Source organism: Sus scrofa, chromosome 5, assembly GCF_054392235.1.
Source record: "Sus scrofa isolate SSC_HxYL_T2T_F1_AM1 chromosome 5, Sscrofa_HxYL_maternal_Yorkshire_Landrace_v2.0, whole genome shotgun sequence".
In the NCBI taxonomy this organism is placed as follows: Eukaryota; Metazoa; Chordata; class Mammalia; order Artiodactyla; family Suidae; genus Sus; species Sus scrofa.
The window spans coordinates 23,641,133-23,668,239 of NC_139387.1; the positions used below are offsets into that span (position 1 = coordinate 23,641,133).

Here is a 27,107-nt window from a genome sequence, read left to right on the forward strand (position 1 = left end):
ATCTATAACATTTTAAATCTCTCAACTAACAATGCATAACCTTCCACAGAGAACCTCGGCTATACTTAAAAAAACACTCATCATTGTTTGTACTACAGAATCACCTAGGTTGGGATTTCTTCTATTTCCCAGTTAAATTTCTACCTCATATTCATGTTTTCTGATTGAAAGTTGCAAGACAGCCAATGAGAGTCTCTCTTCTTTTAAAATACTAATTAGGAAAATAATTTGAAAAATAATCAAGGAAGAGATAATGTTTTCATCAGCTTTTCTCTTTGTTTCATTCAGAGTCTAATATTGTAGGTAGAACTCTATATCCTTCCAATACATAATGACTCCCAAGGGGACCTCATTAAAAAGTGTTGCTAAAATTAATTGCATTGTAAATGCACTAGTTTTCCATCTCTAGAGAGGTTTTATATTTCCCTCAAAAAGAAACTCTTTCTGTGACCTTATATTCAAATATATATATTATCCCCCCCCCCACACACACACACATACTCTGTTTCTTTTGGAGAAGAGCTTTTTGGAAAACTGTGCCACTGAGCAGTTTCAGAAAATTCGTGAAACACATGACATTTAAATTTCCAAACAAAATATTTTTGGAAGTTTGTTCATTGGATTCCTTACAGACTGATTATTTGACTGAGAAATGGATGGTTTATGACAAGGAATATCTGAACAAAAATCTTTAAATTTGAAATAGTGAGTACACAAATGTAAATTAGTTTATAAAATGTGTAAAAATGAAGGAAGCCTTTATATCTAAACATTGCATTTCTCTTCCCATAGATAATCAGAAAAATATTTCAGCTTAAACTATGATTTGGCTCCATCAAGGACTAGCATGAAAATATGTTTCTTCTTTATCTGCAATGTTAATTATCTTTAGAAATCATATAATGCTAATTACTCTCTTTGAAATGCAGCATGGGGACATTATGTCAATTCTTATTTTCTCTTCCTATAGCATCCTAAATTTGTCACAGCTGAGATCATACATATATCACACTTGCCTGTAGAGGGACTCAGAATTTTTTCAGCGAGTTCTAATCTTATGTGACCAAGTATAGTCATACCAGCCACAGGATGCATTATCCCATGTTTCTGTCATTCACATAGTCCTAACAACCCACACCTTGATTCTGTTATGAAATCAGTCTACCCTCAGAGTTCAATTATCATCAATCTGCTAGAAAGTACTCTTTCTAGTACTGGTAGCAGGCACATCAAGATATTGAGCATCTACCTCACTGGGATTCCAAAATTCCCATGACCTAAAAGTTCCCATTTTGTGGACAATCATTATTCCTAGTATCTGTATCTGTCAGGATTGACTGGTTCTGATTAGTTGATGCATAAATGCTGAGCTAAATCCATACAGCTAATGAAGTCTCTGGATTTTGAGGCCACTTCTAATCAAGGTTGGATACACATTACTCAATTATTAATGTGGCATTTAATTCATCAAAAAATGAATCAGAATCAGTGTTAAGCACTAGGAATAATGCAGTGGCAGACAGACATGGATGCTAACACCTATATATACTTCTCATGTGACCTTGGGCAGGTTACATACCACCTCTGTACCTCAATTTCCTCAGCTGCAAAGTGAGTCTCTTAATAGGACCTACCAAGAACATTTTGTGGCAGAGGGTCAAAGCTTCTCGAGATCTTTGCTATAATATTAATGATAAAAATAAAAATAAAACTGTATAATTTGTTATATATATTGTATAGTTTGTTATATATATTGCTATTATTGCTGTTATTACTTTTCTTCCAATACACTTTCTTTCCTAATCAGAACCTTATTTCTCCATGAAGCATCAGGCTACTGCTTGTCTTATGATTTATGGTAATTGAGTGCATTTAGTCTGCATTCAGTACTTCACACTACTCATCCATCTTTGGACAATATGTAAGTATTTTCAGTTTATTTTTAACTGATGTTTCAACTTATTCATTAAAAGCACTGATTACTACCTTCTGTTGTCTTCCCCTCTCTATATATATTCATTATATATAGGGTATATAAACTCTACATAATATGTGTGTTCCATAGTTAAGTCTGTAAACTTAAATGTAAAAAGATTTCAAATAGTGATTTTTATCATTTAAAAAATATGTGGAATGTGGTATGCTTTCCTTAATGTTGGTACATTTACAAGGCCTGATGCATATTCCTGGCGTGGGAATCCAAGATAGTTCTAAATAACATATGCCAAGTATGTAAATAATACATATGGGTACTTCCAAGCTTCATTAACATATTTCGTGAACATATTGTTTGATACTGAACTATTAAATTTTTAAAAATTATTTTATCGGTAATTTTGAAACAATTGAGTGAAAAATCACTAAGTTTATTGCATTTTCCTGGTTTTTAGTTAATCAAGAATAAAGATAGGGAGTAAGAGGCTCCATTAATTTTGGGAAATAGAATAGAGTAATGGAATTGGAAATATGAATTATATTTACATAAGCCATTGTTTAATATAAATTAAAATTTATAATACATTAATGACTCAATCTCTAGATTTTTTTACAGAGACAAAGGAAATAAATAAGACAACAAGGGTAGAAATCACTACTTTTCCCAAAGAATACATAGATTATTCCCTGGAAAATATTAAATAGGGCTGGGCTGATCACTGATTTCCATCATAGGTAAGAATTTTATGCCTGGAAAAGTTAACATAAGAAAAGCATAATTTCCTCTATATTTTAGCTAAACAATGAAGCATGAAAAGAGCTCAGGTTCAATCACTGTATTTCCCAAGTAACAACAGAAATAAATGGAGGCAGAGTAAACACAGAGCAATGAATCGGAGGGCAATATGAAGAGTAAGAAGATTGATGTTAAGCAGAAGGCACACCTGCAATATGTGTACAGATATAGGGAAAATAGAGACTATAAATATAGAAGGCTATATACATTCTGTGAAAATACAATCATTACAAAAAATCATTACCAAAAGGAGTGACAGATATAATTTAGGCTTGTCTAATGGACTTATACTTTGTCTTGATTTTGCCAGTAAGATTTGTCAAAAATCAACCACCTGGGAGTTCCCGTTGTGGCTCAGTGGAAACGAATCTGATGTATCCATGATGCAGTTCAATATCTGGCCTCTCTCAGTGCTCAGTGGGTTAAGGATTCTGTGCTGCTGTGAGTTGAGGTGTAGGTTGCAGACATGCCTTGGTTCTGGTGTTGCTGGGGCTGTGCTGTAGACCAGTGGCTACAGTTCTGATTCAATCCGTAGCCTAGGAACCTCCATATGCTACGGGTTCAGCCCTAAAAAGACACACACACACATACAAAAAAAAAAAAAAAAAAAAAAAACCACCACCAGAAATGAGAAACAGAACATCCGTGACCGAGTTCATCCTCCTGGGTCTGACCGACAATCCAGAACTACAGGCTGTGATTTTCTTCTTTTTACTTCTCACCTATGTGCTGAGTGTTACTGGAAACCTCACTATCATCGTTCTCACCCTGCTGCATTCCCACCTGAAGACCCCCATGTATTTTTTCCTCAGGAATTTCTCCTTCTTAGAAATCTCATTTACGTCCGTCTGTAATCCGAGATTTTTGGTTAGCATTCTAACAGGCGACAAATCTATTTCCTATAATGCTTGTGCTGCTCAGCTCTTTTTCTTTATCCTCCTTGGCTCAACAGAGTTTTTTCTCCTGGCCTCAATGTCCTATGACCGTTACGTGGCTATCTGCAAGCCCCTCCACTACCCAACCATCATGAGCCACAAGGTCTGCTACCAGCTCGTAGGCAGCTCTTGGCTGGCGGGTTTCCTGGTGATCTTTCCACCACTGACCATGGGGCTGCAGCTGGATTTCTGTGACACCAACGTCATCGACCACTTCACCTGTGATTCTGCTCCTTTACTGCACATCTCCTGCACAGACACAAGCACTCTAGAGCTCATGAGCTTTGCTCTGGCTGTGCTGACTCTCATGTCCACCTTGACGCTGGTCATCCTCTCCTACTGCTACATCCTCAGGACGATGCTGAGAATCCCCTCAGCCCAACAGAGAAAAAAGGCCTTTTCAACCTGCTCCTCCCACATGATTGTTGTCTCCATCTCTTATGGAAGCTGCATCTTCATGTACGTGAAAACCTCAGCAAAGGAGGGGGTTGCTTTGACAAAGGGGGTGGCCGTGCTCAACACCTCTGTGGCTCCTATGCTGAATCCATTTATTTACACCTTGAGGAACCAGCAGGTGAAACAGGCATTTAAGGACCTTACAAGAAAGATACTTTCCTCAAAAACATTGACCTAACACAATTTATAACCAAAACGCACAGCAACTGTTAGCAGAGAACCAATAAAGAATTCGGAGTTGCCGTCGTGGCGCAGTGGTTAACGAATCCGACTAGGAACCATGAGGTTGCGGGTTCGGTCCCTGCCCTTGCTCAGTGGGTTAATGATCCGGCGTTGCCGTGAGCTGTGGTGTAGGTTGCAGACGCGGCTCGGACGCGGCTCGGATCCTGCGTTGCTGTCCGATTCAACCCCTAGCCTGGGAACCTCCATATGCCGCGGGAGCGGCCCAAGAAAAACATTGAAGAATTCAATGTTTTATTTCTTCTATTCTCTTAACTTTACCCCTCTCAGAGCTATAACTGCTTATGGTATCTTCTATTCAATGTTCTTATATGACATATTCTATTCTCCTTATGTGAATTTAAGCACAAAATCATTATGAAATGACCTGTAGAATTTCCTATGATATAACAAAAAGAAATGGCTAAAATCAGTTTCTGTGTTAACATATGTACCTCAAAAATTATGCGTTGTGATACTTATCACTATCTAATTTATTTAAAACAGCATATAGCATTAGTATTTTAACTATTAAATCATATAAATGTATAAACAAAAGTACCTACATATAGATATGTATTTACATTTATATATTTATATGCTTTTATTTATTTGTGTAAAAGTATATATATCTCCACTGCTTTAATGTTTTTTCCCCCTGTAAAATGACACTTAGAAGAAGTTCATGGAATATACAATATTGCATATACGAACAAATATTAAATTTTTTGTGTCAAACTATGGTGATTAGAGGACATTGATTTTTATATTTATCAAGGAACTTCCTTCACAATTTACTTAGTTTCAACATAAAATAGAAAAACTGAACCATATATCTGTCATTATTGCAGCAAAGCAGTAAGGTATTAGAATAACTTTGAGCTGTTTTTCTCTTCTTTAAAGCAATTTGCTGCATGAATGTTAAATAAGAATAAAATAATGTAACAAACTATATCATTAAGAATACTTTCATTATTACAGATGATTTCTAATTAGTTATTACATAAAGGAAAGATATTAGCATGCAATCATTTTTCTATAAAGCAATTCCACTGAGAGCTAGCATTTGGCTCGGTAATGATGCCCTCTTGAGACCTTTACCCAAGATTGTGGTTAATAATACTCTAACCACAGAATATACAAGTTCATAGTACTGCTTCTTCTCATTTTTTTAGTTGTCTCAGCATAGTTTTTATAAGATTCACCAATGGGTATATGTGGGATTATACTGTTGCCAAATGCACATAAAAACTAAAACCATATTAAAGAAAAAAAAGTTTTGGGGATTGCCAATCTTTGGCTGATTTATAAATTCCGTTAAATTCTCTGAGCTCAGGAGCCAGGAAGAAAGATTCATATATGCTATAACTTGTTGCTTAATCTCACTCGTACATGTACCTCTTTTTCTCATTTTTTCTACATCATGGTTTTGTTTGAATGTTCTCCTTCTTCCTTCATACAGATACTCTACTTCACATAATAAATGCCATGCTGCTTTGTAGCCTCCAATTCATTCTTTTCAATTCACAATGCAAAGGGAATAAACTCCCAACCACCAACTCCAACAGAAATGTCAGTTTGAAAGAATTGATCCACCCATCCTTGAGTGAGTGTTAAACACTGACTGATTCTCAGCCACCACATGTGTATTGGTTAGTTTAAATGTGCTGGTTTTATGTCGCCTGGTTTGTACTCTGGATCTGTCATTTACAAGCTTGAGACTCTGCTGGTCATCCTAAAAGTGTTTATAATGTTAATCATTTTTACTGTCATTGTTCTCATAAGTTACTTCTGTTCACTTATCTGCCTACGTCATATTATTTATGGACAGGCAGAAGTGTAGGCTGGTAGCTCTTCTTAGCTTAAGTGAGTAGGAAATAGTTCTTGGATAAAGAAAATACCATCCAAATTTGTATCAGCCAACTTCACTTGGCCAGTTTGATTGTATAAAAAGCATACTATATCCAATCTCCTGGGACAGCCATGACGAAAAAGAATATAAGAAGAATATATATATATAACTGAGTCACTTTGCTGTACAGCAGAAATTGCCAGAAATTTGTAAATCAACCATGCTTTAATTTTTAAGGAGTTCCTCTTGTGCCTCAGCCAGTTACAAACCCATGTAGAATCCATGAGGAAGCAGGTTCAATCCCTGGCTTCCCTCAGCAGGTTCTATCCCTGGCTTCCCTCAGCAGGTTCTAGCCCCGGCCTTGCTCAGCGGGTTTAACACTTGGTCTAGCTCAGAATTTGGCACTTCTACAAGCTGCAATGTAGATTGCAGATGTGATTTGGATCCAGCATTGCTGTGGGCTGTGGTGTAGGCCTGCAGTCTCAACTCCAATTTGATCCTTAGCCTAAGTACAGCCATTTTAAAAAAAATTACAGTATGCATACCTGCAGATGCAGAAGCCCTTAGCTGATTAAAGGCCACCTAAGGATGCATATCCACACTCTTTAAAAAGCAGCATCCTCTTGGTAAATTTATCATATTTAAGGGTCAGCCTTCTGTCTTGTCCAAGCGACATAATTCATCAGATTTTGGTTCTACCATTGCATTTTAGCTATTTATTTCCACCATAAAGAAATGTTTATTTTTAAGTTAATTTTCCATCCTGTAAACCTCTAAACTCCTTTACTAAATTGAGCTTGATTGTAGACCCTGCCTTGCCAGCAGTGTTCTGGGTAGCATCCACTTTAAAAAGGTGCTCATATGGAGTTCCCATTGTGGCACAGTGGTTAACGAATCCGACTAGGAACCATGAGGTTGAGGGTTTGATCCCTGGCCTTGCTCAGTGGGTTAAGGATCCAGCATTGCCATGAGCTCTGGTATATGTCACAGACGTAGCTCGGATCCCATGTTGCTGTGGCTCGGGCGTAGGCCGGTGGCTACAGCTCCAATTAGACCCCTAGTCTGGGAACCTCCATATGCTGCAGGAAGCAGCCCTAGAAAAGGCAACCCCACCTCAGAAAAAAAAAAGTGCTCATGGAATTTGGGATATGGAGTGTAAGGACAAGACAGCATAGTTTTGCAGTAGCTATTGGCAATAAGGATTCAGCAGTATCCATACATTCTGCAAATTGCAGAACTATTGCTAAAGGTACCTGAGATGACTACAGGCATTTTCTCATATTCATACACTATATGCATTTTTATTATTTCCTTTGCCTTCCTAGTTTTTCCATTGCTTCTGTGCCCTCTTTTCCTGCCCTGTATTAATTCTCTCATCACCTGAAATGCCTTGGGTATTTCAATTTTCCCTCCACAATCCCCTTAATAGAGAATTATTATTATTACTAATATTGCTTTTTAGGGCCACACCCATTGATTATGGAAATTCTTAGGCTAGGGGTCTAATTGGAGCTACAGCAAAGTCAGATAGGAGCCACGTCTGCAACCTACACCACCGCTCATGGCCAATGCTGGATCCTTAACCCACTGAGTGTGGCCAGGGATTGAACCTGCAACCTCATGTTTCCAAGTTGGATTGGTTTGCACTATGCCACAGCAAGAACTCTCAATTATTTTAACAGCCAGAACATTTGACTTAACCCAGACACTAAATTTTCAAGAACCAAACTAAGATGTTGGTATTGAAAAGTGAGAACACTAGAAAGGTTTTACTGGTATTTGGAAGTAGAACCCACAAGATTTAATGAAAACTAGATGGAATGCTGCCTGGTTCATGAATCATTTTATGAAGCCCATTAGACCTTCAAATTTACTCAGCTGAATTTTGTTTTTTAACAGTGTGTAAGTGCATAAACTAAATGGTTTAGAGATTTATTGGTGACTGGTTCTAAAGTCATTGTAGGAGCTATAGAATAACAAACTTTAGGGGAAAATTCATTATGGACATAGAATTCTCAAAGATAAGTTGTACAAGAGTAATAATAAGAGTACAGGAGTGATGAGGACAAAGACCCATTTTTACTTCTCCATTCGTTTGTTTTTTTTGTAAATCAACAAATATTGCTTATTTTAGTGAAAAATGAGACTATGTGGCTATACAAGCATAAACAACCCAAAATTATATGCCCTCCACATAATTCCTTTGTTAAATGCTTGGTGATTCTTAGTGCAGATTATAGATGGATTGATGATAGACAGATGTTAGGTAGACAGAGGATAGACAGATAAGGACAGGTACTAGTAGATGCTGTATTACTCTACATCTATCCATTGAGTTGATGGTGTCAATTTTCTCCTTTTTCCCTTGAGTTTGATTAATTCCTGTGGTGTATTTCCTATTACTAAGTTGATGCATATTCCTCTCGTGCCCTAGAGGATTCCTTTTCACACAAATTCACAAACACCTTCAGTCTTTCCAGACATCTTTGTTTATTCTACATTATATCTTTAATCTTTACACACACACAAAAAAATCACTATGGTACTTCTTTTCCTACATCTGATATATTGCTTTTTAGGGCCACATTTGTGGCATATGGAAGTTTCTGGACTAGGGGGTCGAATAAGAGATGCAGCTGCCAGACTACATCGCAGCCACAGCAACTCAGGATCTGAGCCATGTCTGCAACCAAAACCACAGCTCAGGGCAATGCCAGATCCTTAATCAACTGAGTGAGGCCAGGGATGAAACTCATATCCTCAGGATACTAGTCAGGTTCATTTCCACTAAGCCACAAAGGGAACTCCTGATCAATATTCTTTATTTATTTTGTTACCATTTGTTGCTTTCATAATATGTTGAAATGAATCTAGTTGAGTTTCTTCTTTCTTTAATTTAAAACTTCTTCTTAAATTGTTTCTACTCCTCTAACATATGACATTTAAGAAATATTTGCTCAATCGGTGCTGTCTTCTTTTTATCTCTGCTTTCAAGCTCTAACACTTTCCACATTATGGCTTGAGGCTTCAGTGTTTTAGAATCTCATTGTTTTTGTTTTTTGTCAATATGTAGTGACATATAATTTTATTGTACACCAAATGTTTAATAAACACAATAGCTAACTCTCACAGGTACAGCACTACCACAGCAAAGATCAGTTAAAGCCCCTTTATAACTGCATTTAGGACTTTCTTGTAAAAGAGCATCATTTCTGAAATTGGCTTCTTAAGCACTGGCTTGTGGAATATTACTGTTTTGGGACTTTTCACAGCCATATTAGTAGCCTGAGAGAAAAACTACTTCTGCTAATGGACAACAGATGGAAAAGAACCACAATGAATTAAAAGGTCATAAATTGCTGAGTCAAACTTCTTTTAGTCTATCTTATTCTGTTCTTTCTTTAGAACTCTGAAATACATGCCTTTTCTCCATAATCTCTTCAAGAGCATACCATTTATCACATGCATAACTTGTGAATTTCAAAAAAACACTAACTGCCATTTCATCCAGAAAGGATAAGAAAGTCACTTAACAAATGAAGAAAGTGACATATAAATATTTTGGAAATTTAGCTTCCTTGAGGAATGAAGTTAAGGAAAACTTGAATTAAATATTATTCTATTCCTGAAAATGATGGGCTAAGTGGTTTATATCTAAAATTATACTGAAAATCAGAAAAAAAAGATGGACATACATATTTTTAAGTAGAGTTAATTAGCAATATCGTTACTCATCATAAGGCTACCTTTCCCCTGAGACATCTGCTGATACTGGAAGAGATTGTTGTGAAGCGTAGAAGCTAAATACAGTTTATAACAGAACCATGGAATTGTGAAAAAAAATTATATAATTTGGATTAGGGGACACAAGAGGCAAAGTTCAGGTAATTATCCCAAGGCTTTGACCTGGAAGTACCATGAATTCATTATGAAGAGTAGAAGGAAAAATTGGATAGCCATATGCAAAAAAAGAGAGAAAATCTAGACCCATTCCTTACACCCTACACAAAAATTTCCTGAAAATGGATCATAAACATAAAATTAAAATGCAAAACAACTGAACAAAACTAAAGTAACATAGGAGGAAATACCAATGACCTTGCATTTGGCAATAATTTTACATTAGTTTGTATTGGTAATAATTTTACAGTATTTTAGATACCAACAACCAGGGCATAACTTATGAAAATGAAACAGTATCAGGTGGGTTTTATTAAAAATTAAAACCTTCTGTTATGTGGAAGACCCTGTCAAGAAATTAAGAAGACTGGGGAAACAATATTTGCTAAAGACATATCTGATAAAGGAGTATTAACCAAAATAAACAAATAACTCTTAAAATTCAACAATAATAATATATACGACCCAATTAAAATGGACAGACACCTCGCCAATACCGATATACAGATGCCAAATAAGCACATGAAAGATGTTTAACATCATGTATCATTAGAAAATTATAGGTTAAAATAATGAGGTACTAGTTAAAAATCTATTAGAAAAAAACAAGTGAAAATCTTAAGAAAAAAATGTTATTTTTAAGTTATTGTTTTGCAACATAGGAAACAACAGCTTTGCTTGGTAGCAATATAGGCTTATAACCAACTTGAATTAGATTCAGATACACAAAAACATTAATTTGAAAATATATATGCAACTCTATGTTCATAGCAGCATTACTGACAATAGCCAAGACATGGAAACAACATAAGGGTCCATGAATGAATGAACAGATAAAAAAAGACATAGCATATATACACAATGGAGTATTACTCAGCCATAAAAAGAATGAAATCCTGACATTTGGGACAACATGAATGGACTTTGAGAGTATCATGCGAAGTGAAATAACACAGAAAGAGAAAATTACCATAGGATCTCACTTACATATGCAATCCAAAAACAAAACAAGACAGAAAAATACTGAACTCATGGATACATAAAATACACCTGTGGTTACCAGAAGCATGAGGTAGGGGGTATGTTAGATGAGTGAGGGGAGCCAACTCTACGGTGATGGAGGTATATACACCTGTGGTGCTATCACTCTATAGTGTATATAGATACTGAGCATAATGCTGTATACCTGAAACTTACATATTTTCTTTACAGAAGACAAGGCAAAACAAAAAACCAAAAACCTATCAGAAAGGTTAAAATCTGAAACACTGACAACACCAAATACTGACCAGGATGTGTAACAGAAAATCTCACGCATTACTATATGAATCCAAAATAGTATAGCCACTTTGGAAGAGAGCTTGGGGATTTCTTAGAAATTTAAACATACACTTACCCTACAATCCAGCAACTGCACACCTGAGCAAAAATAAATAAATAAATCAAATGATAAAATTGTAGATGTAAATTCAAATATATCAGTAATAGTTTTAAATATAACAAAACACACAGTGACTCTTCTGAGGCTCAAACAGATACTGCATTTCACAAAACCAGAACAGTTTACAGTATTAACTCACAAGTATTGTGCGCAGGAAACTCACCATGTCAGAACAGTAACATCAGGTGTCTCCCAGTCCTTGTAGCATCCAAAACAAGCCTCCTTTGGAATTCCAAGTGCAAAAGAATCATGATTCTCATGGATAAGTGCAGATCCACTTAAGTTTAGAAGCCTCAGGCTTCCAGGAAATTAAAGTGTCTCGTAATAATCTGTGAACATAGCTTCCACGGTACCTAGAAGAGACATGACAAGTTTCTAGTTATCACACTCAGCAAAGTCCAAAGCCAAGGTCACCCAATTTGTATTTTTAGTTCATTCACACTTGTCCCAGTACACATGACAATCAGGATTGGAATTACTATAAGTGATGCAGCCTAGAATAACAGCTGATATGTTACCTTTATCAGAGAGAAGTATAAAACACAGCGTTAAGATGGGTAATACACAGTTTATTTTCCCTGTACATGAGGAAAAAATTTTTTTGTTGAAACTGCTTTTTTTTTACAAACTTATAAATGTTTGTAAAATAAACGCTGTATTTAAATAGAAGCCTTGTCAGAATAGGTTTTTAAGTCTATATGTTTTCTTGCAAAAGACACTTCTAAATATGTGTACAGATTTCAAGTAAAAGCACAGAAAGCATACATAATACATACACTGGAAAAAAAAAAACGGGTATACCAATGTCAATTATAAGGTTAAGTATTCTTTAAGATTAAATTTTAAAAATCACTAAGGATAAAGAGAAACTTCAAAAGGACAAAAGGTTTGCAGCTAATTTAAGTCTACATTTATATGTCTTTAATAAAGAGGATCAAAATATACACAGCAAAATCATTACAACTTTTAAGAGAAATAGACACATCCACAGTAAATATTTCAACAAACTACTGTGAGTAGCTGATAAGAGACAATAATAAATAAGTTAAGATATAAAACATATCTTTAAGGATGAAAAAACTTGGCAAGTGTAATATATAAATTTTAACTAATTGAGATGCAAAAAAATACTGTCTCCTCCTACTCCAGAATTGGTATTCTATGCAAGTACTTACAGAATATATACTGAGAATAACCTTATGTTGAGCTATAAAACAAATATTAAAAATTACAAAAAAAGTGAAGTTAGTACAGTATAAATTCTGCCTAGAATGGCAGTAAAGAAAAAACAGATGCAGACTTTTGCCTTTGGAATGGATTAGTAATGAGATCCTGCTGAGTAGCACTGGGAACTATGTTTGGTCACTTATGACAGAGCATAATAATGTGAGAAAAAAGAATGTATACATGGATGTGTAACTGGGTCACCATGCTGTTCAGTAGAAAATTGACAGAACACTGTAAACCAGCTCTAATGGAAAAAAAATAAAAATCATTATATTAAAAAAATAAATTGAAAATCATCATACATTTGGAAATTTTTAAATAGCAACACAACATTGATTGATCAATGAATAAATCACAACAAATATCAGAAGAATGTTTGTTACGTCATAGGGTGTTATGAAATATGAAATTTGTGGGATAAATAAAAAGTGATGATTAGCAGCATATTTGGAGTCTAAATCCCACTAGAAAAAAATATAAAACCTCGACAACCAATGATCTAACAGATAAAAAAATAACGAACTATCTAGGACTAAATCTGCATAACTATGTAACATTACTTTCTTGGTATGATTCATTCTCTTCATCAAATCTCACATATAAAGTCATGATTTTTATAAATTTTAATGAAATGTACTGTTTTAACTTCTTCCTATGTCCCAGATCAAAAATTTGCATATTTCTTGTTATGATAATCCTATAATATATTGTTTCCCACAAGTCCCAATTATGAATAAAGTTTATTACATACATTTGAAAATATGAAAATATATAATAATTAAAAACAAATATTTGCCTTATATAAAATGTTAAATGAGAATTAGGAAAACTAATTCATAAAAGAAATTTTGATATAATAAAAACTATAAAAAAAGAGGAGTTTCATTTATTCAAGCAAACAGAATAAGGACATTTCCCTTTAACATAGGAACTTTCTTTCTTAATCAGGACAAATTTATTAATCATAAGCCCTAATCCACCATCATCAAACCATAAACTCCTAAGGAACTAACAAATAATTGTGCAAGGTTTTTCTAGATTTCCAAATAGTCATCCCATTTTCAAGTTACTATACCATTTACCTCACGTTTTAATTGACCAAAAGCAACATTTCTTCTAACCACTCCTCCAAACCTTAATTTTACATCTTTTTTTGTCTTTTTGTCTTTTTGCCTTTTCTAGGGCCACTCCCGGGGCATACGGAGGTTCCCAGGCTAGGGGTCCAATCAGAGCTGTAGCCGCTGGCCTATGCCACAGGCACAGCCACAGCAATGCAGGATCCGAGCTGCATCTGCGACCTACACCACAGCTCACAGCAACACCGGATCCTTAACCCACTGAGCAAGGTCAGGGATTGAACCCACAACCTCATCGTTCCTAGTCGGATTCGTTTAACCAATTCGTTAAAATTAGGAACTCCTAATTTTACATCTTAAAACACTCTCAGATGGGTTGAGATGTTCCTTTGAAACACACCTATCTCAAATTACAGAGGAAGATATTTCAAAGCAGGAATTCATTAGATCAGTTGTGTATTTTTAACTGGAAGAATTTATTTTGAGTCATTCATGTTCCATGGTCTTAGAGTACATTGTCTGTAGGCAGAGTAAAGAATATGTCTGCATATATATATTTTTTTCAAATTTAAGTAAATGTTCTTGTGAATAAAAACATATAAATTTAACCTACTAGTATTGAATACATAGTATTTTCACAATGTATATTTTCACTTTAAATAAATATTTTACCAAAATTATATCATGGAATATCAGGACAAGTAAAATAGTTTATTAAAATCTCTTACATTCTTAAAAAATGTAGTAGAGAATTGAATCAGTCTTTTGTTTTTTTCCCCATCAGTAAAATGGGAACCTGACCTTTGTCTGATGCTGTTTTGCTATTTACGTTCTCAAAGGACAATATCTAGGCTACTGCCTATTTTAGGTGCTTTGCCAAAGCTCATTATGCAAAACATTCATTAGTGATATTAGAACTTAGGTCAGTGAGGACCCTTCACTGTATTCATTCAAGGGATCCCAAGGCACCTTCAGAAGACTGGGCAAAAGACTATAAGTAGCATCAATGTTCAAGCAGGAAACCCAATTCCCTGCTTAGAAACAGCAAAGTTCTTCCAAAACCCAGAGGAAGGTCTTTTGTTCTCCTCCCTTACATTAGGTTCTCTTCCCTCAGGATAGAGACCAAAGGGAAGCGTTTCCAAGGCTTGATACAAGAGTGAGTCTCTAATGAGAGTCTTTCTATGCTATGAAAATGGGAGATGCAGAACTCAAGACTCTCCAGAAGATGTCTGGAGAGGAAATGTAGGCTGATGATCCTGACAGCCTAGCGCAGAAGCACACTCCCTTATCACAACGCGAGACGACACTGTAAGGAGCTGCCAGCTAAACCCAGGAAAAAATATCAAAAGCTTATCAAAAGGGTAAGTACCACAAGGTAGACAGGAAAATCACTTTCTCTTTTGAGAGATAAGAGAAATAAATAATTGTTGTCACTTTCTGCTATGATGTGGTTACACTTGTTTCAGCTTGTGATATGAAAACTTGGGGTAGACATGGTATGAATTATCTGGGGCCACACAGTGAGGTCATGTGGAGATGGAGAAGTGGGGGGAGAGGGAGACAGGGAGTCTGCTTTTCCTGGGGTCCATGGTCAAGCCTAAGGGTTATTCTTTCAGGATTCATGTTATTATAAATCAATTCAGTTTCTTCTTAAATCATTCGTTGCCCCTCAGTATTTACAAATGTAGCTGCTTGTTTGTAATTCACAATCTGCATTGGATTTACAAATAAATTAGGGGGAAAAGAGATGATTTTACTTCACATGCACATGAATTATCTTCAATGGTTACTTTCAAAGGCTTCTTTGAAGATTTATTTTTCCTGGAAAACCAACAAACAGCAAATAACAAAACAAATTCTGGATGATAGAAAAAAAAAAATCTAAGCACCTAACAAGCAGGATGTCCAGGAGGAAGATCACTAGAAACAAACGAACGAACAGAAGATGGAGAATTAGAATATTAAAGATAGAGTAAGGCCTAGGTTAAAGGCCAGAGGAAAATGTCCAGAGAAGGAGGATTTACAAAGTGTAGATTTGGGATTTTTCAAGTCTTTTATTTAAGAATACACTTGACATGACAGAGCAACTTGAAACACACGTGAAAATAAGAATCCTCCGCCAATTGACAGAATAGGCATTAAAGAATACAGCTGAGATTAAGTTCATAGACAACTCTGTTTTGTTTCTTCATTCACAGGTACATAACACACAACATGTTCTAATGTAAGAGAATATACTGATATATAAAATATAGTCTCTACTTTGGAGAAGTTTAGAGAAACAAAGAAGAGAAATACGATACCAAAGCATTCAATAGGATACATCCCAAGGCAGGGTACGAAACAGGTGCTTGAAATAACACAGCAATACAATCTCACATAGTCTGTCTGGGTGAGTAAATGAAGATTTCCTTGAAGAAGTGACACCTAAGGAGAATAAGAAGGACCAATGGGCATTAAGTAGTCAAAGGATTGCCCTTGTAGAGGAGACAGCTGTAGAAAATACAAAGAACTGCAAGTACTCAAGGTTGGTGGAACTTAAGTTATGAGGAAGAAAGGTAAGGAATTTGTGATGAGGTGAGAAAATAAGGAAGGTCCTTCCCATGAAGAACCTTGCAGGCCACAGAAATGAGATTAACCTTTATCAAGAGGCAGTTAACCCTCGATGAGGAGACCGCTTGGACAGAGAGCATGATTTCATTTTCAGCACATAGTATGTGAGATGTCCGTGAAATATCCCACTCACTGATGTGTACTTGGCAATGATTTGTATTTGGGAAAGTGTTGTCCTTAGGAGTCCATCATATCAATGATAATCAAACCAATTTCACCAGTGATATCAACCTTAGAGAATATGAAGCTGGAAGCAGAACAAAGAGAAAAGAAGTGAGACATCTCAAGATAAAATATTGGGGAATGACAGTATTTCACAGATGAATAGAGAATGAGGAGACTGTGTAGGACACTAAAAAAAAAATTCTGGAGCTAAGAGAAAAATCAGAATGATGACATGGAATCCATTTAAAGAATGAACTTTAACTGAAAGAAAAAAATATATATATATAATATACACACACAGTGGGAATACCAGACAAAATAAGTACCCCCTCAAATGTGCCATTGGCTTCGGGAGTAATGAAATTCTAGTAGGTGTCAGAAAAGCAGTGGGATATTGGAAGTGAAAGTCGGGTTGCTGAATTAAAAGCATAACCCGAGAGAGGGTAGGATGAGAAGGTGAAGACAGTAATGTCTTTGCAAAGAAATTAAAAACATAATGGATGAAAGAAACACAGCTTGAAGACTATTTTTTGTATTATTAAACACAGTTTTGTCTCAGAACTTTAAGAACCACTGTCAATTACCTGAAAAATAACATGAATGCACACAACAATATTCCTTTTGCGAGTATCATGAACACAACCTTTCCTCACACTGTAGGTAAAATAGGGGTAATTCAAAGCATCGATGAATTAAGAGTTAAGAATGCAAGTAGAGAAGAATTAACAGACAAGCAAAATCTCAGGATCCAAGGTGGTTTTATTTTCTTTGTTGTTTGTTTTCCAAGAAGAAAAAATGTACCTCATTCTTCAAAGAATCCTTAGAAAGTAACAGCTGAAGAGAACTCATGTTCTTCATTATCTGGATATGTCATACATCCAAGATTTGTCTTGGAAAATAATGTTTGAGTACACATGAAGTAAAATCTTCTTTCTTTCCCCTAATTTATTTGTGAACCCAATCCAGGTCACAAATTACAACCAACGACATTTGTACCTACTCAGGGGCAAAGAGTGATCTGGGAAAAATTTGGATCATTTCATAATAACACGAATCCTGAAGGAATACTTCACTGTCCACACAAGTAAATTCAGAAAGGCTATTGCACCAGTGGCAATATTCATTATCATGTGAAGGGAGAAAATAAATGCGGACTGCTTTGTCTGGCTTTTATCTGTAAGGTCCCTTTGCTACAGAATTCAAAGACTGACCTCCTTATAAAAATCTCTGTGATTCTGACATGCCGATTGGGTAGATTTCAAAACTCGGTGATGAAAAATCACACAGCAGTGACAACTTTTATCCTGCTGGGACTGACGGATGACCCACAACTGCAAGTCCTGATTTTTATTTTTCTATTTCTCACCTACATGTTGAGCGTAACAGGGAACGTGACCATCATCAGCCTCACGTTGGTGGACTCCCATCTGAAAACGCCTATGTACTTTTTCCTCCGAAATTTTTCCTTCTTAGAAGTCTCATTTACCACTGTCTGTATTCCTAGATTCCTGTACAGTATATCAACTGGGGACAATACCATTACCTATAATGCTTGCGCAAGTCAAATATTTTTTGTTATTCTCTTTGGAGCCACCGAGTTTTTTCTCCTGGCAGCTATGTCCTATGACCGCTACGTGGCCATCTGCAAACCCCTGCATTACATGAGCATCATGAACAGTAGAGTCTGCACCTTATTAGTCCTCAGCTGTTGGATGTCTGGCTTGATGATCATTGTTCCACCCCTTAGCTTGGGCCTCCAGCTGGAATTCTGTGACTCCAATGCCATTGACCACTTCAGCTGTGACGCAGGGCCCCTCCTAAAGATCTCATGCTCAGATACATGGGTAATAGAACAAATGGTTATCCTTGTGGCTGTATTTGCACTCATTATCACCCTAGTGTGTGTGTTTCTGTCCTACACATACATCATCAGGACAATCCTGAGATTCCCCTCAGTCCAACAACGGAAAAAGGCCTTTTCCACCTGTTCCTCCCACATGATTGTCGTTTCCATGACCTACGGTAGCTGCATCTTCATCTATGTCAGGCCCTCGGCAAAGGAGGAGGTGGCCATAAATAAAGGCGTTTCAGTGCTCACCACTTCTGTTGCACCTTTGTTAAATCCCTTCATTTACACCCTGAGGAATAAGCAAGTGAAACAAGCTTTTAATAACTCCATAAAGAGGATTACATTTCTCTCAAAGAAGTCAAAGTTTTAATGAATCAGAAAAAAATGAAAGAATAAAGTCCTTTAAATGTTTCACTACAGTGTCTGACATCTTTCATTGCTTTGTACCTATAATTTAGTTGAATTAAACTTCCCAAATGCATTTCACACTGCATCCTAGTCTCACCTTAACCCAACTCCTTCTTTCAAACCAAACTCATACATGTTGTTTTCTCTCATTGTGAAGCCATAAAATATATTTCCAAGTAATTAAATGTGTCTCCACGTCTGACCTAGTCTTTTCTTCAAGGATCCCGGGGAGGAAGGAAAGTAATAGTTTTTTAGAGTGTATAAATTATATGGAAGATGCATTATGTCACAATAATACTAGTTTCCTCCTCTAAAACAGTTATCAAAATTAATACCATATGGAGTTCCCATCGTGGTGCAGCGGAAATGAATCTGACTAGGAATCATGAGGTGACTGGTTCAATCCCTGGCCTCGTTCAATGGGTTAAGGATCCGGTGTTGCCATGGGCTGTGGGTCACAGAGGCGGCTTGGACTCAGATTGCTGTGGCTGTGCTGTAGGCCAGCAGTGGTAGCTCCGATTGGACCCCTAGGCTGGGAACCTCCATATGCTGCAGGTCTTGGCCCTGAGAAGACAAAAAAAGGCCAAAAAAAAAAAATTAATACCGTAAATCTAAGAATCAAATAAAAATAGAAAGAAACAACAGCAAAGATGTTTTAAAAATAAATGTAACCAAATAAGGCATCCCAGGCTAATTACAGTAATGAAACAACAGTGTAAATGAAGCTATAAACAGGATTTGGGGAATGATCATAACTTACAAAATGGAAGCATCTACATAATCACTGATAAGATGTATCAGATATTTTATTTATATTCTTGAGTGAACTTCACTTAAAAGGTATACATTTAATTTAAAACAAATGTGAATGCACATCACTTGAGTTACAAAATTGGATTAGATGTATGAGTGAGTTGGAAGACCAAATTTTAAATGCCAATGAAATAAGTCAAATACTCACATCAAAACAAGGCTAACTGAATGATTTAAGAAGATATCAAGGATTTCTAACCAGCAGCAATTAAAAAAAAAAGGAATTAAAAAGGGACTAAATATTGGAATTTTGATCAAGGGGACAATAGAAGAACAACTGCTAAACTAAAGTTGTTAGAGTTTGAAGCAAGTTAACAAAGTGCTTGTCAAATAAAAGAAAGAAAATAGGAAGGAAGGAAAGAGGGAAGAAGGGAGGGAGAGAAGGAAGAAGAAAGAAAGGAAACAACTACTCTTCATTGATAATAGCCCCCTCCCCTTTTCATTATTATCTTTGGAAGTAAATAATAACATCTGGCTAACAAAATGAACAAAGAATGCTTTTTTAAAAATTGAAAAAATGTGTCTGATATTATATTAAATATTCAAGAACTATTTATTTTAAAGTGGGCTTTGAAATAGCCATTAAAGATTCTTTTAACTTATCTTTTTTGGCATAATTTTGAAAATAAAGGTATTTTTTGAACTACCAATGATACATTAAAATGTTTTCAAACATGCCCTTCCTAATCCTGTCAGTATGTTTTATTGTGTCAACAGATACAATCTGAAAAAGATTGAGGGAATTAACCTATATATCTCTGTAGCAAATAATGGAGGCTGGATTCTGATTTCAAGTCAAGGTCAACCTGCTGCAGTACATTACCTGTCAAGCAGTAGTGTAGTTTTGGTGGGAGAGGGGTGAGAAAAGACACTAATTGAAAGTGTATAAGCCAACATAGTAGAAAAGCTCTCTCTTTGCAATTATATACTCTTAGGTTATAAATGTGTCTGCTTATCTGTTTGTTAAGTTGCTTTATTGACATCACATCAAAAATTAAGTTGTCTAAATATTTCATAATATATGTACTAGATTTTTATAGCACAATTCGTCCTGTTGTAGCATATTTAGATTTTATGTTTTTATAAGAAGGAACATGAGATAAAATTGTAATTATCACTTTCCCAAAACGTATTATGAATATGATCTCATGGAGCACACAACAAAGAGCTCTTCAGTACTGAAGTTACTATAAAAAAATATATGAATAAAGAAATCTGGGAGTTCCCCTCATGGTGCAGCAGAAATGAATCTGACTAGGAACCATGAGGTTGTGGGTTCGATCCCTGGCCTCGCTCAGTGTGTTAAGAAACTGGTGTTGCCATGAGCTGTGGTGTAGGTTGCAGACACGGCTTGGATCCCGCGTTGCTGTGGCTGTGGCAAAGGGTGGCGGCTACAACACTGATTAGACCCCTAGTCTGGGAACCTCCACATGCCACTGGTGTGGCCCTAAAAAAATAAAGAAAAAAAAAAAAGAAATCTGCACAAGATACCCTAAAGTCTCTTTATTGAGACCAAAGTAATTATGTGACATTTAGAAATCTGTGGTTAATAGGTTAATAAATAGTGAATACAATAACTATATTACATATATTTGCAAAAGAAACAAAGTTTTAGTTACTTAATTTATATAATGTAATATGAAATCTGTAAGTTAAAATGAGTAAAAGTTCAGGACACCAATATGTAAAATTGAAACGCTATAATAGTAGGAGCCACAAAGTTGGCCAAAAGTGATATAAAAGAACTTATTTACAAAACATAAGTATATCTACAAACATAGAAAATAAACCTATGGTTATCAAAGGGGATGGGCAGAGAGAAATAAATTAGGAGTTTGCGATTAACATATACAAACTGCTATAGGTAAAACGGATAACAAACAAGGACTACTGTATAGCACTGGAAACTATAGTCAACATTTTTCAATAACATTCAATGGAAGAGAATCTGAAAAAAAGTAAGTATAACTGAATCACTTTACTATATACCTGAGTCTAACACAAAATTTTAAATTAACTATAATTCAGCTTTTTAAAAAAGGTTAAAATATTTGTGTTACATGCCATTATTATTGCTATGTGCTCTTAAAATAACTCAAAACTCAAAAGGGAGGTAAATGATAAGTTTGAATTTAATCAAATAATACTTCTGTATTAAAAAAAGAAAATAATACCAAGTGAAAACTTCAATCAATGTAAGATCATGTAAGATCATGTTACTCATTTCTCAGAGTTAAGAGAATGGTGAACAAAGGTAAAATTTTCACATGTGTTTGTGGCATACAAGCTTCTTTTTTTTTTTCTCCACTTGAACGCAATTAATTTATTCACATCCTCTTTTGATTTACATTAGGCTCTTCCTTGGTTTCTTTTTTTTTTTTATTTTCCCACTGCACAGCAAGGGGATCAAGTTATCCTTAATAAAATACCAAATATTACTCCTCAGTAAATATTTACAATGTTGTAACATGCTGCATGATCTTAGAAACTCATAATGAGTCAGTTATTAAGGTATTCAATAGCTTTTAGTCATCTTCAAATCAACTACTCAAACATGAAGAAATGACAGAGAATTTTAGTGCAATCCATAGCCCATCATAACTACTCTTACAAGGCAAACCCACAGCAATGACTTATATTTTGAGACTGTTCTTTTTAGTACAAGCCCGTTTTTTGCAGCCTTTTTGTAATTTTAAAATTAAGTAGTCCAAAAATAGTACAAAGTACTCCATTTGCCCTTTATTCAGTTACATTTTTTTTACATTTTATATGATTTATATGTATGTATGAATGTGTGTATATATATATATATATACACACACACACATACTTACACTTTTCTGAACCATATTAAGTCGGAAGCCATGCCTTTTTATTCCTATTTAACTATCTTAGGGTGTATTTCCTAATAAAATAATATGTGTTGTTTTGCCAGAGAAACAAAGAAAATTGTTCTGAAAGTTTTAGTACTGTTAACAGTTAAATATTGCCTGTCTCAGTAAATATAGACTATTCTCAAGTCAGCTTTCAAATTACCTCATTAGAAAAAAAAATGCACTTCTCTGAGGCAATATCAGGTACGATATTAACACAACTTTGGAGTCATGTAAAAGTGGATTTGATCATGAATCCATCACTTATAAAACTACCCAACCTCTAAGAGTCTCATTTTCTCTAAATGTAAAACGAGATTTTAAAATTTCATAAAATATTGTTTCGAGAATCAGCAATAATACATAAAATGTCACGCACTTATCAGTATGATTGAAAACTAGCTTTCTTAATCAATCATAGTCTTATCACCACATGTATTTCCCCTACTAACACTTTTTTTTTGTCTTTTTAGGGCCACACCCACAGCATATGGAGGTTCCCAGCCCAGGGGTAGAAAGGAGCTGTAGCTGCGACCTACGACAGCCACAGCAATGCCAGATCCTTAACCCACTGAACAAGGCCAGGGATAGAACCAGCAACCTCATGGATACTGGTCTGATTCCTTATTGCTGCACCACCATGGGAACTCCACATTACTATAAGCCTTATATTCTTTGAAAGTACAATATATTTTCATTGGTGCTTAAATTGTTTTTGATCCATTATTTCTATAAATAGGCTTCATTTTTTTAAGATTTTGGTTAATAATTTTTTTAATATGCTGTACATACAGAAAGGAAAAATCTCCAAAATTCTACAGTTTGAGATTTTTCCTTTCTGTTTCTCCAGTAGCCAATATGTTTTCTCTAGCCTTAGGAGATCATGGAGTGTTCTGCTGGTTCCCTGTAGTCCACTAAGCAGGCAAAGCATGTTCCCTCTACCCTGTTTTTTGAGTATCTGTTGCTGTGCAATTTATCACCCCAAATTTTAGTGCATAAGACAAAATTTTATCACTAATAGTTATAAGAGTGAATGGGGATAGCTGAGTGGCTCTCAAGTGGGTCTTTCATTTTGTTGTAACCAGTGTTGACCGCATGTAAAGACTCAACTGAGCAGATATCCAAGATGACTTCTGAGACACGTGTCACTACAGCGAAGATGGCTGGATGAGATGGGGGCTAATCATAGGTGTCTCTGGCCAGCTTGGGCTTCCACTGCATGGCAGTCTCAGGGTATATGAGCTTCTCACATAACTCCTGGACTCTTCTAGAGCATATGTTCCAAAAAAGAAGATAGAAGCTACACGTCTCCAATGACCTAATCTATGAAGGGACACAACTTCACATCTACAACATTCCAATGGTCAACATCGAGTCAAAGAACCAGTCAAAATTAAAAGAAGAGAAAAGAAACTGTTTTTTGATCAGGAACTTACAAAGAAACTGAAAAATTTCTTTAATCCACCACAGTCATGAATCTGAAAATGGTCTCGAGGGCAAAAGGAGCTATTTACAATCAGTCCATCCTTCCACAGTTCTGCCCTTTTTAGAATCTCAGCCTCTATGGGCCCCATTGTTTCAAACTCAGTCTGATGTCTCGAAGTCACTAATTTCTGTGTTTTACCCATATTGGCTAGTTGTTTTTGAGACAATTACAGGCATGCCTCAGAGATATTGCACGTTCAGTTCCAGAACACTGTAATAAAAGTAAATATCATGATAAGAGGAGTCACAAAATTTTTTTTGTTCCTAGTGCATTTTAAAGTTATGCTCACACAATACTAAATCCTATGAAGTGGAGTTCCCATCATGGCGCAGTGGTTAACGAATCCGACTAGGAACCATGAGGTTACGGGTTCGGTCCCTGCCCTTGCTCAGTGGGTTAAGGATCCGGCGTTGCCGTGAGCTGTGGTGTAGGTTGCAGACATGGCTCAGATCCTGCGTTGCTGTGGTTCTGGCGTAGGCTTGCGGCTACAGCTCTGATTTGACCCCTAGCCTGGGAACCTCCATATGCTGCGGGAGCGGCCCAAGAAACAGCAAAAAAAAAAAAAAGACAAAAACAACAACAAAAAAAATCCTATGAAGTGTTCAATAGCACTATGTCTAAAAAAATCAATGTGCATATCCTAATTTAAAAATACTTAACTGCTAAGAAATGCTAACCATCATTTGACAAGGCTTGCTACAAACCTTCAATTTGTTAAAAATGCCATATCTGCAAAGTGTAATTAAAGCAAAGCACAGCAAAACAAGGTATGCCTGTGATCAGAAGAGGAAGTCTGTCAATTATCTTTAAAGACTATTTGGCTATGTTTGTATTTATGTTATGATTGGGGGGCATATGTTTTAATAAATTCAGATTAGCAGAGGCAAGGAATATTATTTATTATAATTTTTGAAAACCCAAGTATTTATCATGAGGCAGGGTTAATGAGGCAGATCTAAAGATGGAAGGAGCTTATATTTCCTAAGAATCAATGTTTTTTATCCTGTTGAAAATGGAAAGTGATTTGAAAGAGGTCGTGTTACAAAGAGGGGAAAGCACAACATAGAATAGATTCAATACAGAAGACTAATGACTAATGTATATTTGAGAAAACTAAAAAGAATGCATTGAAATGTGGAATGAGGTGACAGAAGTTTCAGAAAAGTAGAGAACTGTCCACCTGCATGATGCCAGGACTATCAAGGTTCTGACTTGCTTCTCAACTCTCTATTGCTCCTCAACATTAGGGGATTGCACAACCCCAGTGCCTCAGTTTCCATCAATAGGTTGACATTTATGTTTTAATTTGAATTCCCAATGTGAAGATTGAAATATATCTCAATCAAAATTTCTTTGAAACATTGGCAAGTCTTTTAAAGGTGTCATAGAAAGACTGCCTTACTTGTTTATTTCTCAGGGTATAAATGAAGGGGTTCAACAAAGGGGCAACAGATGTAGGGAGCAGAGATACTCCCTTATTAATGGCCACTTCATCCTTGGCTGAAGGTTTAATATACATAAAGATGCAACTGCTATAGGTCATGGAAACCACAATCATGTGGGAAGAACAGGTGAGAAAGGCTTTCTTCCTTTGCTGGGCAGACGGAAATCTTAGGACCGTCCCGATGATGTATATGTAGGACAGAACAACACACACAAGGGTCACTATCAAAGTCAACACGCCAGAGAATACAATCAGCTGCTCTATGAACCATGTATCTGAACAGGAATTCTTCAGGATTGGAGAAGCATCACAGAAAAATTGGTCAATAACAGTGTCACAGAATTCCAGACGGAGGCTCAGGCCAAAGGGTGGTAGGATAATCAATAAGCCAGATACCCAGCAACAGAGGATGAGATTCCTGCACACTCTGCTGTTCATGATGCTCATGTAATGCAGGGGTTTGCAGATGGCCACGTAGCGGTCATAAGACATCACTGCCAAGAGGAAAAATTCTGTAGCTCCAAAGAGGATGATAAAAAAGATTTGGCTGAAGCAGGCACTGATGGTGATGGTTTTGTCCCCACTTGATATGATGTGCAGATAGGTGGGCACACAGGCAGTTGTGAATGAGATTTCTAAGAAAGAGAAATTTTGAAGGAAAAAATACATAGCTGTTTTTAAATGAGAATCCACCAAGACTAGAGAAATTATGGTGAGATTCCCAATCACACTGAACATGTATGCGATCAACAGAAAGATAAAGGCCAGAATCTCCAGTTGTGGGTCACCTGTCAAACCGAGTATGACAAATGTTCTTATGGCTGAATGGTTTCTCATCACTGACTTCATGCCCAATCTTCACATAACAGTCACAGAAACACAATCTGAGAAGCAACATCAAAATATGACCGAATCAGACAGCATCTACCAACACCAAACAAATCCAGTCACACACACACTTCCTTGTGTAACTTCGTGATCAGGTTTTGATGAGGGAATTCTCTCAAGTCCATTGAAATCTACCACAGGGAGGCTAAGCTGATGGGAAGTTTCTCTTGAAGATTACTGCTATTGAAATTGTTTTCCATATTCTAGGATTTCCCAGTTCACAGCTCTGTTTCCAACTCACTTTAAGTTCCTATTTTGGTTGAGCTTTCTCCTGTTGGATCAGGAGTTGGCCGCTTCTCAGCTATACTTGTATGGGTCACAGAGTGTTTTTCAACACTTGCACTCAAAAGCTAAATCCTAAAATTCCTTTGCTTCAAGTTGTGTTACCTGAGAAAATGCATATACTGAGGATGGGATTATGGTCTGGGTGCATAATCTCTTCAGAGCCCTCACGTCAGATTTCTCCCAGAAAATAAGTCATTCAATGGCCCTTTCTCCTAAATTTCTCTAAGTTCCTCTGTTATTCCTTTATTTCCACGACTCTCCTCAGCAAAGGGCTTACATGCATGATTATTTTAGTTTAATTCTTTAAAGGGTCGAAAGGTATAAATAGTTGAAGGATATCAAGACAACTTTGCTTTCCCTCCTTCTAGACAACAGAGGTCTCACAGTAACACCCAGCGGTTAAGCGTATGGACCTTGGAACAGTTTGTCTGGGACCAAGTCCTATC

At 36.1% G+C, this 27,107-nt stretch overlaps 4 protein-coding genes across 11 annotated transcripts in view; 2 read left to right on the forward strand and 2 right to left on the reverse strand.

Annotated features, from left to right (window-relative positions):
* LOC110255239 (olfactory receptor 6C1-like) overlaps positions 1–27,107 on the reverse strand; it is a 371,689-nt gene that overhangs the window by 189,190 nt on the left and 155,392 nt on the right. For all 8 annotated transcript variants that reach the window (XM_084955872.1, XM_084955871.1, XM_084955875.1 and 5 more), the window contains 2 exons: positions 11,698–11,887; positions 11,490–11,512 (listed from right to left, as the gene is read on the reverse strand). In XM_084955872.1, the coding sequence (XP_084811998.1) occupies positions 11,490–11,512; positions 11,698–11,700 (26 nt within the window). In that variant the 5' untranslated portion in view covers positions 11,701–11,887. Of the gene's footprint in view, positions 1–11,489; positions 11,513–11,697; positions 11,888–27,107 lie in introns of those variants that run through there.
* Positions 1,818–6,500, forward strand: LOC106507488 (olfactory receptor 6C76). The gene has a single exon (XM_084955887.1). It carries the CDS (start codon positions 3,359–3,361, stop codon positions 4,298–4,300), a length of 942 nt encoding a protein of 313 aa, XP_084812013.1. The 5' UTR covers positions 1,818–3,358; the 3' UTR covers positions 4,301–6,500.
* Positions 13,916–18,834, forward strand: LOC100154719 (olfactory receptor 6C2). Its single transcript, XM_084957855.1, has one exon. The coding sequence runs from the start codon at positions 17,887–17,889 to the stop codon at positions 18,832–18,834; it is 948 nt and encodes a 315-aa protein (XP_084813981.1). The 5' UTR covers positions 13,916–17,886.
* Positions 23,304–26,753, reverse strand: LOC110260569 (olfactory receptor 6C2-like). Its single transcript, XM_084957856.1, has one exon. It carries the CDS (start codon positions 26,335–26,337, stop codon positions 25,387–25,389), a length of 951 nt encoding a protein of 316 aa, XP_084813982.1. The 5' UTR covers positions 26,338–26,753; the 3' UTR covers positions 23,304–25,386.

Excerpts from the sequence above, each read along its gene's own strand:
- LOC106507488 (XM_084955887.1), top strand. The coding sequence starts at position 3,359 with ATGAGAAACAGAACATCCGTGACCGAGTTCATCCTCCTGGGTCTGACC.
- LOC100154719 (XM_084957855.1), top strand. The coding sequence starts at position 17,887 with ATGAAAAATCACACAGCAGTGACAACTTTTATCCTGCTGGGACTGACG.
- LOC110260569 (XM_084957856.1), bottom strand. The coding sequence starts at position 26,337 with ATGAAGTCAGTGATGAGAAACCATTCAGCCATAAGAACATTTGTCATA.